We start from the raw sequence: 21,875 nt of genomic DNA on the forward strand, positions 1-21,875 counted from the left end.
AAGTATTTTTCAGCATCGCCAGTTGAGTAAAGTTCATTTAAAGCGATGCATTAAGAGCGAATGTCAGATTCGGCGACTTACTACTTTAACATTAATTTTAGTCCAAAGCTACTTCGCCAACAGGTATCAAAGAGAATTTGAAACAAATATTAGTGTCAAGAGTTTGACAAAGGTTATTAAAAGAAATTTAAACATTAATCACTATCTTTAATAAAATAAATTCAATTTTATAATACTGTTCTAGTGCAAAAAATTAACATAAGTTTTATAAAGAGTTTGACAAAGGTTATTAAAAGAAATATAGGCCTAGTCATTCAGCAAATCATAAAGAATAGTACCAAAAACAATGAGACGGTTACCATCTCAAACTTAAATGCCATATAATAAAAAGATAATTCTTCGCTAAAAGTGAGGCGATATGATTCCTTAGCATTGTTCTCTTCAGATTTGTTCCTGTCCCAAGTCATGATCCAATTTCATCTGAAACCCCAAGTACTGCATCCTGAAGTAACCTATACATCGTGGAGGATTGTGTGTCTTTTCGACAGAGATCACAATTTCATTTTTTTTCATGTCAACTTTCACTGGATCATGACTCTGAGAATGTTCACCTTTTCCGTAAAATTATTGACATCTCTGTAATTTAAAGTTGTTTTTAATCATTCTTTGCCATCATGTACTTTACATCACCATACAATAGAACTTGAGAGTTGCTTTATCCATTTTATATACATATATCGATTACAACTTGATTTGTCTCTTTCACACTTCAATAAAATGATTCCCAAGATAATGTATAAGTACTTTATATAAAAAAGCCGAAGAATCACACGTCCTCAATACTGTGTATGAAAAACGGTAGTCTATTGATTTTAAAATGCTCAATTTCAGTTTCCTGATAGATACTAAGAATATCTTATTGCTTTTAGGGGCACTTATATTAAATTTCTCATGGCTTAAACAACTCATCGCTCAAATAGTTCCGCTGAAAACGAGCATCGCTCAAAACGACTTTGTTGGAATGGACTCCATCGAACAGGTATAGAACCGTAATTTGGGCTCCATGGCCCGGTACTGGAGCCAAGATTCCATTCAGTACCCAAGTATGACGGAGGGAAGACCGGTTCTACGTTGACCTGACCACAGTACAGTACCATGGGAAGGAGACTTGGCTAAAAGTTTCAATTTTTCTTTGCCCAATATCCGAGGAGGAGAATAAGGCAAAAACAAACTACAAATGATAACCCACTCACACTTCACTAGAGGTAATGAGGTTGAGTAGTCATTGTTACAAGCAGATTGAAAGAATAGGTAAAATTTATTATTTTTCAGGAGTTGAGCAAATACAGCCAATAGAGTAGAGACATTGCCTCATATAAAATTTGAGAATTGTGGGACAAATTCTCATTTCTTCCACTCTAGAAAATAGTTTGACTATAAATATCGAAATGCCAAGGGACACCTTTGCCATATAAGGTAACAATGAAGATGTTCCTTGTTTTCCTATGGAAGAAAGTTGTAACTTTAATTCCAACACAGAAAGAAATTGTTATCCATCACTCACTAAGGTGGTCTCATGCCTCTGTCACATGGTAGCAGGGGACAATAATAAGTGGAAAGAATGATGAGAGGCAATAGCAGAGCTTTAAATCTATGATTACCTCTTGAGGAACCTAGAAAGATTTCTGTGAAAGAAGAGTCAACATCTTCAGTAATGGAATCCATGAGAGAGCAGATAATGAACATTCATACACTTGATCCTGAAAAAAAAAATACTCTTGATCCTGAAAAAAAAATTCTACTAAAAGTCATCACCTGGTGGAAACCTGTCCCACACCATTTATTTGGAGACTAAATTCCTCCTAGACTGAAGTCTGACAAAAAGTCATCAGTTATGAAAGAAGTACTGTACTCCTATACATAGCGTTGGCTTGTATTAGTGATGGAACAAACTAAGTTTACATGTACATTCCCATTTCTTGCCAAGAATACACCAACATAAAAGATGGTTTGTATCTTCATAAAAAAAAAAAAATTACAATTATCAAATCATACTTTTATTATTTTCTATCCCTACAGTTTCAATCTATGGTTGAAACAAAGTACCTTGGTGTAAAAAATTAAAAAAAAAAAAAAAAAAATATGATGGCCTTTGTAGGGGCAGAGATTCCCATTCACTCTTCACAAGATACTATAAAACTACTTATGAGACCACACCCACAAAAAACAGTAAAAAATTTTAAGTGTCAACAATGAACAATACAAAATGCATGGATTACAGTATAGTGTATATTATAGCAAATGCATTTAAAACAAAAACATACCGCTCCACAAGTAACAATTCGGTTGGTACTAGGTGCCCAATCAATGCCAGTCACACGTAAATCATGACCTTTCAAAGTTTCTTCCAGCTTCCACTCAATACCAGCACGTCCATAAATATTAACTTCATTGTCATTGAGAGACAGTGCCACTTCTGGAATTGAAAGACAATATGTACATGAATAATTCTGCATGTGAAATAAAATTACAGCAATACCAAAATTATTACCTGTATAGTATTATTAAAATTATTAGTTACTAAAAGGGAAGGAATGGGACGAGGGGACTGGGAATCCATTCTTCATTATATTCATTCCTGCAAAGGAGAGGAATTGGGGAGAGTTTGACTGCTCCTCAAACTCTAATTTTGGGGTGTCTGAATGTGCATGAATGTAATAAGATGCAGAGTGAATGATGTGAAATGGGTAAGATATTCAGGAATAGGAAGTTCGATGTATTGACCTTTTGTGAGACAAAGGTAAAGGGGAAGGGTGAAGTGATGTTTAGTGAAGTGAAAGGGGGAAGAGCAATAGGTGTAGTTTTATTGTTGAGTGCATTGATGATAGATTAACTAGTGGAATGGAAGGTGGTGTCATCCAGGTTAATGTGGGTAAGGGTTAGGTTGGGTAGAATGTTGGGCTTCTGTTAGTGAGTATGGGCCAGGTTGTGAGGAAGGTGAAGAAGAGTAGAATGGTTTCTGGAATAAGTTAACTAGGCGTGAAGGAGGACTGAGTAGAAGGAATTATGTAGTTGTATTGGGTAACTTAAATGCCACAATAAGTGCTGGAGAGGTAAAAGATGATATTAGAAGTTGAACAAGACTTGGTGGTAAGAAATAGTACTTTCAAAAAGAGATATATAAGTATATATGGATAAGAGTGACAACTATAAGAGTGGTAGAAAAGAGCATTGATGAATTGTGTGTTGATGACAAGAAGGCTGACGGGGAGATTGAAAGGTGTGCACGTGTTTAGGGATATGGGTACAGGTACTGTATGTCGGATCGCTTGGTTGAAGCAAAATTAGTTGCAGCAATAGAATAAAGAAATCGAATGGGAGGATGTAAAAGGGAGAGTGAAGATGGAAGAGTTGAAAAAACCAAAGGTATTGAGTTATTATAAAGAAAGGTTGGAAGTGGTATATGACAGTGAAAGTGAGAGAAACAGATGATCTAGAGGAGTGTTAAAAAGAAAAAAAAAATGTTTGGCATGCAAGTGATGTATGTGGTAAAAGGTTTGTTGGAGGTAATAAGGGTAGCGAGTGGTAGAATGAAGTAAAGATGGTGGAAAAATAAGAACAAAAAGACATGGTATTTGAAGAATGGCAGCAGAGTAACAATATAGAGAAGTATGAAATATATAGAGAAAATGTGGAAGTAAAATGGAAGGTGCTAAGGCAAGGAGGAGGTAGGGTTAGGGATTAGGTAGAGCATATGAAGAGAATGAGAAGTTTTGGAAAGAAATGAAGAGAGTAAGGAAGGGTGGATCGAGGCGTGAAGAGTCAGTGAGAGATGAAAAGGGGTTATTGAAAGGATAAGAGGCAAGAAAAATATGGGCCGAATATTTTGAAAGGTTGCTGCATGTTGAAGATGGATCTTATCATTATTATTGCTATCCAAGCTACAACCCTAGTTGAAAAAGCAAGGTGGTATAAGCCCAAGGGCTCCAATAGAGAAAAATAGCCCAGCGAGGAAAGGAAATAAGGAAATAAATAAATGATGAGAACAAATTAACAATAAATCATTCTAAGAACAGTAACAATGTCAAAACAGATAGGTCATATATAAACATAAAAAGACTTATGTCAGCCTGTTCAACATAAAAACATTTGCTGCAACTTTGAACTTTGAAGTTCTACTGATTCAACTACCCGATTAGGAAGATCATTCCACAACTTGGTCACAGCTGGAATAAAAGTTCTAGAATACTGTGTAGCATTGAGCCTCGTGATGGAGAAGGCCTGGCAATTAGAATTAACTGCCTGCCTAGTATTATGAACAGGATGAAATTGTCCAGGAAGATCTGAATATAAAGGATGGTTAGAGTTATGAAAAATCTTATGCAACATGCATAATGAACTAATTGAACGACGGCGCAAAAGATTAATATCTAGATCAGGAATAAGAAATTTAATAGACTAAGTTTCTGTCCAACAAATTAAGATGAGAATCAGCAGCTGAAGACCAGACAGGAGAAAAATACTCAAAACAAGAGAGAATGAAAGAATTAAAACACTTCTCCAGAATAGATTGTTCACCAAAAATCTTGAAACTTTCTCAATAAGCAAATTTTTTTGTGCAGTTGAAGAAGGCACAGACCTAATGTGTTTCTCAAAAGTAGATTTGCTGTTGAGAATCGCACCTAAAATTTTAAAAGTGTCATACAAAGCTAAAGAAACATTATCAATACTGAGATCCGGATGTTGAGGAGCCACTGTCCTTCACCTACTTACAATCATACTTTGATATTTGTTAGGATTCTACTTCATACCCCATAATTTGCACCATGCACTAATTTTAGCTAGAGCTCTATTAAGGGATTCAGCAACCCCAGATCTATATTCAGGGGATGGAATTGATGCAAAGAGAGTAGCATCATCTGCATATTCAACAAGCTTGTTTTCTAGACCGAACCACGTCATGTGTATATAGTATGAAAAGTAATGGGCCAAGCACACTACCCTGTGGAACACCAGATATCACATTCCTACATTCACTATGGTGCCCATCAACAACTCTTTGAGATCTATTACTCGAAAAATCAATAATAATGCTAAGAAATGACCCACCCACTCCCAACTGTTTCAGTTTGAAAACAAGGGCCTCATAATTAACACGGTCAAAGGCAGCACTAAAATCAAGGCCAATCATACGAACTTCCTGACCACAATTAAGAGATTTCTGTACAGCATTGAAGATTGTAAGAAGGGCATCACATGCTCCATGGCCTTTACGAAAACCAAATTGCAAACTAGGGAATAAATGATTACCTTCAGCAAACCTATTAAGACGTTTTGCCAAAAGACGTTCAAACACTTTAGATAATGCGGGAGTTATGGAAATAGGGCGGTAATCAGTTGGACATGAGCTACCACAAACACATTTACATAAAGGAGTAACATTACCAATTCTCCAACAAGTGCTAAAAGCTCCTTTTCTTGCTTACTTGCGCAAAATAACAGATAACTTTGGAGCTAAGAAATCTGCAGTCTTTATAGAAAGCTATGGAAATATACCCTTTGGGTCTACACCTCCATAAGCATGAAGGTCCATCAACAGAACTTTAATTTCACGAGATTGAAAAGCTAAACTAGTTAGTTTAGCCTCAAGAAAACAAGATTGAGGAAGTTCAAGTTTTTCATTACTCTGTTTACTGTAAAAAACATCAGCCATAAGGGTTGCCTTTTCCTTTGGACAGTGAGTGACTGAGCCATCTGATTTAAGTAAAGGAGGAACTGTTACATCTACACCAAAGAGTGCAGATTTAAGGGTAGACCACCATTCATGTTCCTGAGTTGTACCAGAAAGGGTTTCTTTTATGCTTAAATTGTATTCCTTTTCAGTTAAGGCATAAACACTCTGAGCAAAAGCTCTTAGGCGAGTATAGTTATTCCAGGTCAAATCTGATCTGTTACCCTTCCAAAGATGATAGGCCTCCTGCTTCTCCAAATAAGCATGTCTACAATCATCATTGAACCACGGTTTGTCCTTCACTCGGTACCTTAGCATACGAGAAGGGATACGCCTATCAATTATGTTGACTAGATTCTCTTTCAAAGGGACAACAGGATCAACACTACTATATAATTGTGATCAATTCAAGCACAAAAGATCATGCAAAATCCCATTCCAGTCTGCTTGAGATTTCATATAAATTTTACAAGAGTATGATACATCTGAGACAGGCTGCTCAGTCTTCACTACTAATGAAATCAAGACATGATCAGATGTCCCGACTGGAGAACCAACCTTACTAGTTATAACGCCAGGGGAGTCGGTGTATACAAGGTCAAAGCAATTACCAGATCTATGAGTAGCTTCACTTATGATTTGCTCACAGCCTGATTCCGAGGCAAAGTCTAAAGCTCTTAAGCCATGGCAATCAGTAGGAGAGATAGAACTTAACCACTCCCTATGGCGAGCATTAAAAAAACCACCAACAAAGACAAAAGAAGCCTTTCTATCATCTTCTTGTATCTTAGCCATAATGGTAAGAATGCAATCCAAGATAGAATCATCCATGTCTGGATTCCGGTAGATCGAACACAAATAAAAGTAGTTGTGCCTGCCATAAACTTTCATTACCCGAATCTCATGACATCCACATTCATAGCAGGACTTATGAGAAGCAGGGTACTCAGTCCTAATATACACCGCCATTCCACTGGCCCTAGGGATGGAATCATGTAACATTGTGGATTTCTTAAAACCAGTTATAAGGAGCTCAGATGAGTGCCTCATATTAGAAACCAAAGTTTCTGAGCACAAAAGAATATCATACTGTCTGGACGCAACTGTAAGGGCTTGAGTATTTGCATGAAGACCACGAATATTGCAATACAGAAGACGACATTGACGAAATCTACGATGTACTGGTCCCGGATTTCGCTCAATGTCTCTAGACAGCATAAGAATTAATATTAATGAAAAAGAGACATCATACTTAAAACTAGATTAAAAAGAATTATAACAAAAACAATATGTACAGAATTATAAATAAAGTGATAGATCAAACCCAGACACTATAGTAAAAAGTCGGAAAAACTGGTCAACATGGAGGAGCCGATACACCATGCAAGGCTAAATACCCTCCAAGATAGCCACTTCAACTGAAAGGAAGACAGTAAGGATGGTTTTGAGAAAAAAAGAATCAGATAAAGAAAAGACAACCTCTTGATAAACCACCAACCATCCATGGCTCTTCTATTAAGCCTGCCCAACACAAATGAAATTGGTGTTGCAGGTGTTGAGGTGCCTGTGATGGGAAATGAAAACAAGAGAGATTACTAGAGAGGAAGTGAAAAAAGCATTGGGAAAGAGAGAAGAAAATTCAACTAGTATGGATGGTGTGAGGGCTGAGATGTAAAGGAAGGGGTATGACTGCTGAAATGGTTTGCAAGATTGATTAATCTGTTTTTATGTTGTCAATGGTGGCAGTGTACAGGGTGTGAGCGTGTATTGTCCCACTATACAAAGGCAAAGGAGATGTTAATGAGTGTTGTGATTCTATGGGAAATAGTTTATTAAGTTTGGTTGGAAAAGTGTATGGTAGTGTTAATCAATAGGATTATGGATAAAACAGAGGGTGCAAACTTAAGAGGTGCATGATGGCTTCAGAAGAGGTAGGAGACGTATAGATCAGATTTCTATAGTTAGACAGATGAGTGAGAAATATTCAGTAAAAGGTAAGGAGTATATTTTGCATTTATGGATCTGGAGAGAGCTTATGATAAAGTTGATAGGGATGCGATGTGGAACATTATGAGGTTATATGGAATTGGTGGAAGGATGTTCCAAGCAGTGGAGTTTATACGAAGGCAGTAAAGCCTGTGTTAGTTTGTTGATGGAGGGGTAATAAAGGTGAATGCTTGAGTGCTTGGTCGAGGATTGAAACTGGTAGATGAAAGTGATCGTGAGTGGGAGGTGAATCAGTTGCTGTTTGCGGATGATACTGTATTGATTGTAGACTCAGAAGATAGGCTGTGTTGATTAGTGAAAGAGTTTGGAAGGGTATATGAGAGAAAAAAGTTCTGAGTAAATGTGTGTAAAAGTAAAGTTATGAGGTGTAAAAGAAGCAAGGGTGATGCTGGATTGAATGTTGAATGGAGAGTTACTTAAGGAAGTAGATCAGTTTAAGTACTTGGGGTCTGTTGTTGTTGCAAATGGTAGAGTGAAAACAGATGTAAATTGAGCGTGAATGAAGGATGCAGTGTTGGGACAGTGAAAGGACTGATAAATCATAGAAGGTAAGGAATGGTTGTAAAGAGTTATATTTGAGAAAGTGATAGTACCAACTGTGATGTATTAATCGGAGTTGTAGGGAATAAAAGAGAGAGAGAGACAGAAATTGAATGTGTTCAAGATGAAGTATCTGAGGAGCATGATTGCTGTATCTTGGTTGGATAAGGATTAGGAACAAAGTAATAAGAGTGAGAACAGGTGTGAGAAATGAATTAGCAGCTAAAGTGGATATGAATGTGTTGAGGTGGTTTGTACATATAGAGGATGAAAAATGGTTATCTGCGGAAGAAAATAATTAATACAAGAGCTCATGGAAGAAGTGCAGGAGGAAGGTCAAGGTCTGGGTGAATGGAGTTAAGCAAGCCCTGGTGACAGGAGGATAGATACGAGAGGGGTAAAACAGCATGCTAGGATTGGCGAGTGAATGTGACGCAGTTCTGATAGGCCCTGTTGCCATCTTGGGTCACCTTATGATGACTGCTAAGGTAACAGCAGTAGCTGTGCAGTTTTCTTGAGGTAGAGCCTCAAACTCCTCACTGGGTACAGTAACAGATAATCTGGATCATCAGCTACAGAGCGGCGACTCATAATCCGGAATGAGTCGAATCTCGGATCCGACACCACTGAATTCTAAGTCTTGACAACAAACTCAAGGACGAAGCTGAACGTTACCACTCTCCATCCCCTTGAACAGGCGATGTCATATGAGAGACCATGAATTTCCCTGACTTGTTTGGCCGAGGCCAGGATGAGTAGGAACACTGTCGTCCAAGTCAGGTGGCGATCTCTTGCTTTGCGTAATGGTTCGAAGGGAGGCCTCTTTAGAGACCGGAGAACTCGAACCCTGTTCCAAGGGGGAGGTCTCACTTCCAACTGATTACAGGCAAGTTCGTAACTCCAATTCAGTAAGGAAAATTCTGGTGATGAGGATATGTCCATTCCTTTCAGTCTGAAGGCGAGGCTTAAGACTGAGCGCTAGCCTTTCACTGCTGCAACTGAAAGGCGCATTTCCTTCCGAAAATTCACAAGGAATTCTGCTATCGCTGGAATAGTGGCAGCGAGAGAAGAAAGAGCCCTTCCACAACACCAAAAACAGAAGACGTTCCACTTTTCCTGGTAGACTGCTGCTAAGGAATTCTACAGATATCCAGACAACCTCTTCACAACTCGTTGCAAAAATCCTCTCTGAGTGAGGAGATGCTGGATAGTCTCCAGGTGTGAAGTCGTAATGAAGCTAAAGCTTTGTGGTACTCTGAGTAGATCCTGTCTTGGAGGGAGTTCTCTTGGAGGCTCCGTCCGGAGTTGCAGAAGGTCCGGAAACCATTTCGCATGATGCCATAGCAGAGCTATGAGAGTCATTGAGAGGTTGGATGATTTTCTGGCGTTGTTGAGTACCTTTCTCATCAGACTGAACACGTAAAAGGCGTAATGTCGATGTTGTCTCACTGTTGTTGGAATGCATCTTGCCAGAGAGCCTTTGTGTCTGGGATTGGGGAGTACAGTAGTACAGTGGGAGACTGAAGTTCAGGGCGGTGCGTACAGATCCTCAGACTGAGAACCACACAAAGTTAGGACTTTGTTGGATACTAGATGATCCAAAGACCATTCAGTACCCCCTATCTGAGATGTTCTGCTCAGATTGTCGGCGAGCACATTCCTCTTGCCTGGAATAAAATGGGCTGATAGCAGTACCGAGCGGACTTCAGCCCACCTTAGTATTTCTAATGCTAAATGGGACATGGGCTGCAAAAAAGGACCTCCTTGTTTCTTGATGTAAGCCACTAATATGGTGTTGTTGCTCATCACCAGCGACGAGTAGCCCACCATGAACTGATGGAACCGTTGAAGAGCCAGAAAGACGGCCTTCATCCCTAAGAGATTTATGTGAAAGTACTTTTTGGACTCTGACCAGAGGCCTGAGGTCGTATGGTGCAGCATGTGGGCCCCCACCCTTCCTTCTTTTAATGAGTCGGAAAGCAGCAGCAAGTCCGGGGAGGACAAGAAGATCTACAACCCTCCGCAGATTTTCGTCTATCACCCACCACTCGAGGTCCGTCCATTTCTCTGGTCTCGTGGAGATTAGAATGTCCGGGGAATCAAAGGCCCGATTCCAATTGGACTTTAGTCACCACTGGAGAGATAAAGTCCTGAGGCGGCTGTTGGGAACTAGACGGGCTAGGGATGATAGGTGTCTGAGAAGACAGCTATTTCTGGGGTGGGAGTTCTTCTCTTCTGAGAAAAGGTCTTGCGACCTTTCTCAGCCTCATTATCCTGTTGTCTGATGGGAAGACTTTGTGGAGATTGGTGTCTAAAATCATTCCTAGGTATAACCAGTCTTCTGAGTAAGAGGCAAGGAAAACTTCAAGGTTTACTATGATCCCCAGATCTTAGCAAAGCCTCGGAAGTTTATCCCAGCATTGAAGAAGGGTTGCTTCCGAGTCAGCTAGGATCAGCCAGTCGTCCAGATAACGAATGAAACGGATGCCAATCCTGTGAGCCCAGGATAATACTGGGGCGAATACTCTGGTCAAGACATGAGGTGCTGTGGAAAAACCAAAGCACAGTACCCTGAACTGGTATTTCTTGTTGTCTAGACTGAATCTCAGATACTTCCTTGAAGATGGATAGTTTGGGATCTGGAAGTATGCGTTCTTTAGGTCCAAAGTGCACATGAAGCTTCACCTGTGGTCTTACCGCTTGTCTAACCTTCTCATGGTGTGGACTTTGCGGATCCCTTTGCATCAGAGCTCGTTGACGCTGGGTCTTGACCAGTGGAGGGAGACGAGAGAACGGGACACGATACCCTGCATAAGGGGCTGATGCTGTTCCTTAGAACGGCTCTGTTCTGATGAACGGAGCTGATGGTCAAGGGCTGGTTATCGTGGCCACTGTGTAGTCGGAGAGTGCTCACAAGTAGTCACCTGTCGACAAGCTGCGAAGGTCGGGAACCAGTAGAATCAGGACAAAAAGGATCCTCCGAAGAGGAGGACTGCATTGACGAGGTGGAAGAGCCGAAGAGGAGTCTTTTTTCCAAAGGTGGAGGAGCATGGGGGGGGGGTCAAAAACCACGGTGTTGAACCACCGATGGGGCAGGAGGATCAGCAATCTGATCAGCAGCAGCAGGCCTTCAAAGAGGAGTCTCTACGAGTGGCCTCTCTCGTGAACGAGAGAGGTGAACACTTACAGAAGAGACTTGCCTCAGGATTTATTTCGCCCCCGACGGAAGAGTGGACTCGGCATCAGGGGAGGAGCATAGTCTTTGGCGAAGAAACAGCAATCAGCGATCAATACAATGAGATGAAGATCATGAAGGGAAGTTCTCCCTCGGAAGGGAGCCCAACACCTAGGGAGGATAACTCTCCCTCAGAGGGGAAAGTAATCCAATCCCTGGAGGCAGACCTCCGGGCAGCGCTCTTTGCTTCTCACCAACAAGCCTTGTTCAAGTTGAAGGTCGTCTGCATCGAGAGCCGCAAGAGAAACTGTAGCTGGAGGAGTTCCTCAAAGACTGTGTGCTGATCAGGAGCTGCCACAGGGGCAGGACAGGAAAATAATGGTGCAGAGACAGCAGCTTCCCCAGGAACGAACGGTACTGGTCTTCTGCGTCTGCTATCTTACTCGAACGAAGAAGAACGACATTGCTAACAGAGGAAAAATAAAATAAATGTGACAAAAACTACCTCGGGAAGGAGCATCTAGTCCACAGATGGGAAAGGTGTCCCACAAGAGAACAAACAAATTAAAGTCTGCGCACTCCCTTCCCCGGCCAACATCGATGAGAGAAGGAGAGGGGCAGTGTAAAAACTGTAACATAAGAATTGCAATTAATTAATTCAGCTAAGAAAATTAACAACTCGGGAGAACCACTCGACTCTCTGGTGGGAAGGGGGTTCCCCACGGAGAAGAAGCTGAAAAGGTAAATTACAAAGTTATAATATCACTTGATTAATGAAGAAAACCATTCGGAAGAGCAACCTAATCCTCGAACGAAAAAGGTGCCCCCCCTGCAGAGTATACTGCCGGTCGCCCACGAAAAGTGAGCGGCGATGACCCTGCAGATTCCACATGGGGGGAAGGCAATGTCAACAACAGAACAGAGGAGTATCCAAACGATGACGATTCTCCAGCGGCAACGGTATTGTCACATGGAAGGCTATCCGCCAACGAGAAGACTGATGTCCCCGGGGGAAAGGTTCTCTGTCCTTAAAAAACCTGCCATTCTATCACACAAACAGCAACATACACTGTAAAGAAAGCTTACAATATACATAAACATTAAGAATGTTTTCATATACAGTACTGTATAGTATACTTAAGAAGTAACATAGGTTAAAAAGAAAGATTAATGGCAGTCCAAAATAGGCAAGGAGGAAAAGCGGAAACAACAACTCTACCTCCGAACCAAAAGTAAATTGAAGCACATTCACAGGTGTGTGAGTGAGAGGGGTAGCTATCTACCTGCTCTACACCAAGCTAACTAGTGGTATGGGTAGTTAACCCTTGCTAAATTTTAATGTCTCGTCCTTTCAGCATCTCTGAAAGTATACCCATACAAAAAGCGTAGGTTTGTATTCCAGTTACTGAACAAACCCCTCTCATATATTTTGATGTTGGCTACCCCCCTAAATTTGGGGAGTGCCATGATAGGTAGATAGATAAATTAGTTACAAACACTTGGTTAAATCTTTATGTTGAACAAATAGAGTTTTTTAATAACTTTAATACAAGATATTAATTTTAACTTGCGACAAGAAATTGAACATCAACAAACTTGAGATACTTACTGGTACGATCCTTATTCCAGGCATGGCAAGTGATGGGGGCAACAGCAAACTGATAGACATCAGTCATGATGTTACTTAAGAGCAGGGAGCAATGAATTACTGTAAAGAAAGAAGAAATCTTGAATGAAAAACAAGAGAAATTATGGATGAATTTCTTAAACTAAGATTACAAGGAAACTATCACCCACTTAGCACATAATTGTTCCGGGACAAATACAAACCATCGGCCTTTATATAGGAGAACGACAACAGAGAAGCTGGAATACGTCATGTAGTCACTTTGATAGCAGCCATCAGTGGAGACAGAGCTTCAACTGGCTGGAGACTTTGGCAGATTTTCAATCTTTTTCCAGAGTTTTTCATCAGTACTTTTGGACTTTGTTCCCGGTATAACGCAACTGGATCCTGGGATATTATTCTTTAGTCAGAGATATGTTTAATGATAACATGTCTCCTACAACCCTATAGGTTGGCCAGAGGTGAAGGCAAGATTCTCAACTTCGCTGCTTTCTAGTTAAAATTCCCTGGAGTCGAAGAACTGACTCCTTCCCGAAGGAATTCTATTTCCTTTTTGTTTACAAACGCATGTAACAGGTCTCCTAACAAGTGTTGTTGATTCAACTTTCTCAACCTCGTTTATTGGATGCCAATTGCTTTGCATTGTTGATCACTAGACTTGGTCTGCAATCAACTAGCTTCTAGCGACTTGCGAGAACTTGGCAAGCGAGCACTCTCACCCCTCAGCAAGGATGCTAGTCAATCTTTGCAGGAACCCTCTTCATCATCCGGAAAAACAAAGACTAGCTTCTATCCAATGCCCGCATGCATCTCATCCAGATGTGCCTCACCCAGACACACGACACATACATGCCTCATCCATAAGTCACCCAGACATGCAACATCTACAAGCATCCCTAGACACAATTTGTCTAGTAGTGTCCCCTCAAGGTGAACACAAGACTCTCACCTGAGCACTCGCTCTCATGGAGAGCTTGATCTCACATAAGAGTTTACTGTACATACTTTTCTTTGGATGCACTGGCATGGCAGTGCACACACATGAACGAAATGTATTTGAAAGGGTTCGCAGAAGGACTAAAATCAATAAACCCCTGGCGTGTGCTCAGATCGTTAGGGGTTTAGAATATTGTACAGTAGGCAATTTACTCTGCCTCAATGTTACGTACATCTCTCTTAAGCAACTCTTATGTGCATGTGCGAGTTCTCTTTAACAAGAGACACTAGCACCTACGAGAAAAACGCATGCGCTCACACATAATTATAACTGGTAGGTCTAACCAGTAGACCTTCTGAGTTGTGACCATTGACATACAGCTACTCATAAAGATGATCCTCACATTTGATCCCATTATGGATCATGATCACTCAAGAGTAGGGGAACGTCCAGCAGGCTGCTCCCTAGGGGAAGTCTGCCCAACATCTACCTACCACGAGGGGGGCTTGTGCACCCGAGGGTTGGAGGAAAAGCATGAGAAACGTAATAATCTCTTGAGCCTCCGTTGCCCTTTGGCTGTTCTCTCTCGAGAATGAGATATGTACTCCACGCAGGGGAAACATCAGGAGTGTGCCCTGCCACCGCCCATGGTGGATCGGCAAAACTCTCAGAGTCTAAGACTGGCATTGCTTTGACTTTGAGGAAGACCCCAAGGGCTAAAAACCACTCTTAGACTTCTTCTTCCATCGCCCGAACCTCTCCCACTGGGAGGCAGACCACTCCCTACACTCTACACAGCTGTCGCTCCTCGAACACCGGCAGCCCCAACAAGTAGGACAAAGCAGGTGATGGTCCGTCTTAACACCGGACATGAAGGTACCTCTAAGTGCAGCCTTCGGGACATGGACAAGTACGCATGGGACTAAGTCACGCACACGCATACACATTCAAAAAAGAAAAAGCAAATTATCACAGCAGTACGACCGTCACTACCAAGCCAAGTAAGCAAAGTGGTTACTAAACCAGGTCGCTTGAGTGAGAGGGGTAGCCGACTACCCCAGGGGTAGTTATCCCTTACTAAAATTATCATGGATAGCTCAGCTTCGCCAAAACCAATATACCCAATATAGATAGGATGAAAAAATTTCATGATTTTGATGAGAGATTATTTTACTATACCATCACAATAATACTTACGATACAAAAAGACTTTTAAGGTACCAAGTAAAATATGCAGTATGCACAACTACCGTATTCTGACATTATACTGCAGTAAAACCAAAGAATATAAGAAAAAGGGCAATCATGTGATACCTCAATTTCTCATCAATATGGAATTTGCTATAAGAAATTGGTATGCCGACCATTTTTGCTAATTTCATTTGAAACTAAAAGGAACAAGTCAATAATAAATGGGGTATAAACTGACCAAAATATGCACATAACTGTATTGCTATTTTCCAAGTTATGCAATTGAAGTTTGGCAAAGTAATAAGCCATTATCATGCACTTTTGAGACCTATATCTATTCTTTTTTCTTGTTTAATCATTACCTAACATTTTCAAATACCTAACCTCTGAAATCTTTAAACTAAAGTTACCCGGTGTTTTCATACTTTTTGTTTAATACATCCCTTACAAAGTCCTCCCGTGTTACTCAAACGGCTACTGTAAGTGCATGAATTGGTTATGGGGAATGAAATTATAATACAGTGAACAAAAGTGCTTTTTCATATAATCAATGGCAGCTGAGTGTAATTTTTGTAGTGTTTTAGGGAAATAATACCTATTCATGAAAGAATTGAAGACAACTGCGAAGTAAAAAGATTTTGGAGCCCCAGCAGTTGGTTGAAATGGACCAGATAAGTAATTACTACAGTTATATGCAGGTAAATATATACTATAGCATAATATTCCAAATGAAGAAAATAAGTAGCGTTCCTGGTATATTTATAGATACTTTGAACTGTTTTGATGCAAATAATTGGGGGAAGCCTACATTTCTCACATTTTAGACTTTAAAATTCCAAAAGTTATGACAAAAACCATATTTTAACTTGGGGGAAAAAAAAAAAAAAAAAAAAAAACACAAGAACAACACCTAACCTAAGGGTCCCCACTTGAACTAACCCAGGAGCAGTATCCTTACCTAATGGGGAGAGGATGGGGCACTATGCCACCCCTGTGACCTCCACCTTAGACAGTCGTATCCTTAGTTTAACCTATGACAAAGTCTCAACCCTTATGTTTGCTTCCCAGCAGGCTTCACTCCTGGCAAGGTAACAATAAATCATAATATTTTGTAAAATGTAAATATAGCCTCAGAAAAAGATAAACATCATTTTCTCTATGAGGAAAATTTATTTTTGACAATTAATAAGAAAGTTTATGCTCGTCGCTACCAACTACATACACCTAGATTACCTATTTGAGGTTTACTTAGTGATAGGTGTCATAAAAGGTTATGAAACAGGGTATTGGAAGGGCAAGTAACTCTGGGAAGGCAGGACAGCTTCCTAAGTATGGTTAGGTGGGTGTGATTAGGTTGCGTTCCATTCCTGATTCTCCATCATTATATGATTCGACCCAGTAAGCCTGCTTTCTCATGACTTTCTCATGACACATGCTATATGCTGTATATTTTTCAAATGAACTTGGCATGATTTATGCATATATACCATTAATGCATGGAGTAATACTGTATACATTTGGGGGGGGAGGGCTTCCCAACACAAAAACCATGTTTCTTATTGGAACTCCCAAAAATTGTTGTGAGTAAAGGGTGGAGAAACATACAAATTAGGAGTGGTTTATACAATAAAGGTCATAAATGCATAAACAAAGATAACCAATAGGAAAAATATATGGTTTTGCACATTTGTTAATACTGTAAATTAAAGAATTTCACTATACACATACACACACACAAATGTATCTTTGTCTGAAATACAATGTTAAGAGGCTAGTTTTATGAATTATGAAATATGATTTAATATCACTTTGCTACTAAGAGTGAAGATGGTTCGGAAGCAACCAAAGGCTTGAGACTAATTCTTAATAATACAGTAATAATGATATGGCCCCTTGGTTAGGTTAGGTTAGGTGAGGAACCTTAAGTTAGATGGTGTTCTAGTATTTTTTCATTTGAATTACGGTTTTAGTACAGTTACAGACGGGAAAAACTTTTCTACTAAAAAACAACAGGTATTTCCTATTGAAAAACATGTTTTCTTCTAAAACAGCACTTATTTTCACTGCAAATAAAAACTTAATTATCGAAGAAATAGTAGTTAATAGGTTAGTGTGCGCAGCTCAGCATTTACTGCTTTCCAATACATAGGAACTTGAAGTTTTTCTTTTTCCGCGAGCGATGCGAGCGCAGTGTGGTGCAAAAACCATTAGATTTCTAAAATACATCCCCTTTCTTAGACGGTCTACAGAGTTTTCGGTTCATTTGCTGTTGAAAGGAAGGTCAAATTCAGTGAAAGCACACTGATTTCAGGAAATACTATTTTTTCTATTTAAAATGTTGTTCTGACCGTTACTAGGCTATAATACCTAAATTACTGACCTGGTCTGCACCAATCAACTACAGAGGCTCCAGAATAGGAAGCAGTAGTAATAGTAAAATCCTCAAAATCAGGGGAGCCTTTGTATATCAGCGGCCAGTTCCTTACGCGCTGATTAACCCTGGATAGGTACGGTCCTCGGACACCCCTTTAAGGGTATACTCGGACGCGAACGACCCCGACGCCAAAAAAAAATTCTTGAAAAATCAGTTTTTGCAGTAACCTCCTTTTTTCTTTTGCCAAAAAAAACTTCAATGAATGCTTAAAACAACTGTAAAGATAAATACTACTCATCTGCAGAAAAACTATTTATTATAAATATTTTAAAAAATTAAGTAGAAAAAAAAAAAGACCTGACATAAAAATTCATAAAAAAAAAGTTTATACATATATACACAAATCCTTTTAGGAATTGATTCTTGAATGTTTAGGACACATCTTGATGTATTTTGGATGAAGTCAGACCCATGGAGGTGAAGATCTGAAATGAGAAAAAAAGGGTAACTTTTTTTGGCCAAAAAAAATTGTCCAAATTTCATGAATTTTTTTGGGTACCCAAATGAAATAGGAAGTGGCTAATTTTTTTAGGGAATAAACATATGTTATCCTAAAATAGAAATATGTAAAAAAATCTTCATTATTTTGTAAATTACATTTATATCAGGGGCCATATCTAAAGGTAATTTTTTGAGTACTTGGAAATTTCGTAAAAAAATACATATATTTAATATATAATATGATATTTATGCAGGTAAAAATATACCAAAATATCAAAAATTCTATAGGGAACAAGAATATATATAGATAGGGCAGCTTACGCTTCGGATATGTCCACAAAATGGCCGCCAACCACACTGACTCAGACTCCCTAATCTGCCACTTGAAATGTAGGAAGGGTATGTCAATTTCAAGGTGTTATTTACTAATCTAATTATTATTGGATATGCATAAAAATTGTATGGTGGGTTGCTGGATAATTGTCGATTATTTTACGACTATAAAATTAAAATTCTGACCCAAAAAATTTTTTTTGAAGGGAAATAAAATCGGAAAAAAAAATGTAAAACAATATTTTAGCTAAAAAAATTTGATGATATTCAATCAAAAAAAAAGTAAACAAAATTTTCCGACAAATAAACATCTAGAGGAATCATTACTCTGTGATAGTTCCTTAGTACGTAGTAATTTTGAAAGAATTGGGAAAAAACGAAAAAATGGCAATCACCGGAAAATCGAACACATACCTATATATACGCCATATCTGGCTAAAAAAAAGATAGGCATGGATAGCCAGATCATCTAGAAACACTTTCCAACACTATAAAAATATAAGTTTTGCGACACTACTTGCCAATTCCTTACGGTAACATGACTAAGCAAAAAAATGCAAAACAAATAAAAAGGGGCACTCGTGGAAAAATGGCCATTCTAATATACAGCATTTCAGAAAAAAAAAATTTCAGCCACGTGCTAGGCAAACCATCAAGGCATATTTTCCGACAAATAAACATATAAATGAAATATTACTCTGTGATAGTTCCTTAGTACGTAGTAATTTTGAAAGAAATGGGAAAAAACGAAAAAATGGCAATCACAGGAAAATCGAACACATACTTATATATACGCCATATCTGGCTAAAAAAAAAATAGGCATGGGTAGCCAGATCATCTAGAAACACTTTCCAACACTATAAAAATATAAGTTTTGCGACACTACTTGCCAATTCCTTACGGTAACATGACTAAGCAAAAAAATGCAAAACAAATAAAAAGGGGCACTCGCGGAAAAATGCCCAACATTCTAATATACGGCATCTCAGATAAAAAAAAAAGACATGCACGTGTTAGCCCAACCATCAAGGCACACTTTCTAACACATAAACATGAAAAAAAAATCAATAATATACGGCAATTCCTTACTACGTAGTAAATTTTTACAAATATTGAAAAAAAAAACAGAAATTGGCAACCGCAGTTAAATACCCAATATACCAATAACTACGTCGTATCTGACAAAAACAAAATCACGCATGGGTAGCCAGATCATCTAGACACACTTTCCAACATTAAAAAAGCAAAAGTTTTACTACACTATTTCGCAATATCTTACGGAAAAATGACTTGGCAAAAAAATTAAAAAAAATTAAAAAGGGACACTCGCGGTAAAATGCCCGACATTCTAATATACGACATCTCAGATAAAAAAAAAGACATGCACGTGTTAGCCCAACCATCAAGGCACACTTTCTAACACATAAACATGAAAAAAAAATGAATAATATACGGCAATTCCTTACTACGTAGTAATTTTTACAAATATTGAAAAAAAAACAGAAATTGGTAACCGCAGTTAAATACCCAATATACCAATAACTACGTCGTATCTGACAAAAACAAAGTCATGCATGGGTAGCCAGATCATCTAGACACACTTTCCAACACTAAACAAGCAAAAGTTTTACGACACTATTTGGCAATATCTTACGGAAAAATGACTTGGCAAAAAAATGAAAAAAAATGAAAAAGGGGCACTCGCGGTAAAATGGTCCTAGTGGTGATGAACGACATTTTAACTAAAAAAAAAAACATGCACATGGTAGCCAAACAATCCACCAAGACTTTCCACAACTGATAACCTATACAAGTTGCACCATTCTACGACAATTTCATAATACGTAATAACTTTGATAATTATGCAAACTACCTCAGAAGGGTAAACTCGGACGCGAACGACCCCGACGCGTCTCAGAAATCGGGGAAGGAGTACAGCTACAGCAATGCACATCTGGACACTACTAGAGCGTGTAGGGGAGACACCTCCTGCAGGTCGATCACCCACAAATTCAGTCACAGGGGTGAGTCACGTGAGAAAAACCTGTTTTTTTTTTACGCTCGGGGTCGCAAACGACCCACCGTACCTATCCAGGGTTAAAAATGAACATCGACTAACCTAACTTTTCCCCCTAACCTAACCTACAAGCCTTGTCCTTACCTACTTACATAACAAGCCTGCAACACCCCCTTATACAGCAGTATTCTAAGTTAGCCATGATAATACATACAGGTGGCCGCTATCGTACATACACCCCAAATCAGGTCCACATTGGAACTGAAGGGAAGCTGCAAAGACCATCAGGTAAGACCTATGGTATAGCGCATTGTGTGTGGTGGAATGATGGTATTAACATTGGTAACACAGAAACCTCACAATTAACCTAACCTAAATGCAGTGTAGAGGGGGAGGGGCTCAGAGCCTTTGTATATAAGCGGCCAGTTCCTCACACGTTCACTAAAAATGGACATCAACTAACCTAAACATTCCCACCTAACCTAACCTACAAGCCATGTCCTTGCCTAACGAGGGGGCTGCGACCCCCTTACACTGCCGTATTCAAAGTTAGACATAATACATACAGGAGGCCACTATCATACATAAACCCCCATCATTCCATTATAAATAGCTAATCCTTGCTTAATTATAATATAAAACACGAAACTAATATATATTTGATGAGTTAAAGTCAATACTCCACCCTATTCTACCTACCGTATAAGGTGCTAGGCTAAGCCATTGAGTAGCCCCACTTAAAACTATCAAACTGGACAACACATGGTTCATTTAATATAATAAAATCCAGCCATAACTGATCCTGAGATACAATTACAATAATTTCGAATGAAGTTTAATACTTACAGCAAAATTAACGAGGGATATTAGCGGACTCTGGTCAGTCTACGCTAAAACCCTGACTGTCCTGACAACACCAGAAATTGACTAATGCAGTGTTCGTGTAGCATGTCAAATTATTAACAAATTCATCTTTCTAAATTGTTTTTTTTTCATTAAAAACATGTTAGTAGTTTTACTATAAATAATATTTAATATGATAATTATGACAGGCAATAGAATAAATTTGTTGTAAGCAATTATTTATTATGTAAATATACTAAAGTCGTACGTAGAACTTTAGAACGCGTGACACCTCCCCAGTGTTATCAACATTCTTTCTAATTGGTCAATTCGAGGAAAATCATTTAGCGCTTAATTTTCAAACATGCAAATTGTGACAAATTGTTTTTATTATCATTATTATTACTTGCTAAGCCACAACCCTAGTTGGAAAAGCAGGATGCTATAAGCCTAGGGGCTCTAACAGGGAAAATAGCTCAGTGAGGAAAGGGAACAAGGAAAGATGAAATATTTTAAGAGCAACAATATTAAAATAAATATCACTTTATGAACTATAAAAACTTTAACAAAACATGAGGAAGAGAAATGAGATATAAGA

At 39.0% G+C, this 21,875-nt stretch overlaps 1 protein-coding gene across 1 annotated transcript in view; it reads right to left on the bottom strand.

Moving 5' to 3' along the window:
- The window catches only part of LOC137649804 (actin-related protein 2/3 complex subunit 1A-B-like), a 41,764-nt gene extending 20,382 nt beyond the window's left edge, over positions 1-21,382 (bottom strand). Inside the window, exons 1-3 of the mRNA XM_068382748.1 lie at positions 21,281-21,382; positions 13,063-13,161; positions 2,325-2,476 (exon numbers count right to left, since the gene is read on the bottom strand). Of these exons, the coding sequence (XP_068238849.1) occupies positions 2,325-2,476; positions 13,063-13,129 (219 nt within the window). The 5' untranslated portion in view covers positions 13,130-13,161; positions 21,281-21,382. The remainder of the gene's footprint in view (positions 1-2,324; positions 2,477-13,062; positions 13,162-21,280) is intronic.
- Positions 21,383-21,875: the final 493 nt, after the last annotated feature.

Source organism: Palaemon carinicauda, chromosome 11, assembly GCF_036898095.1.
Source record: "Palaemon carinicauda isolate YSFRI2023 chromosome 11, ASM3689809v2, whole genome shotgun sequence".
Classification (NCBI taxonomy): Eukaryota; Metazoa; Arthropoda; class Malacostraca; order Decapoda; family Palaemonidae; genus Palaemon; species Palaemon carinicauda.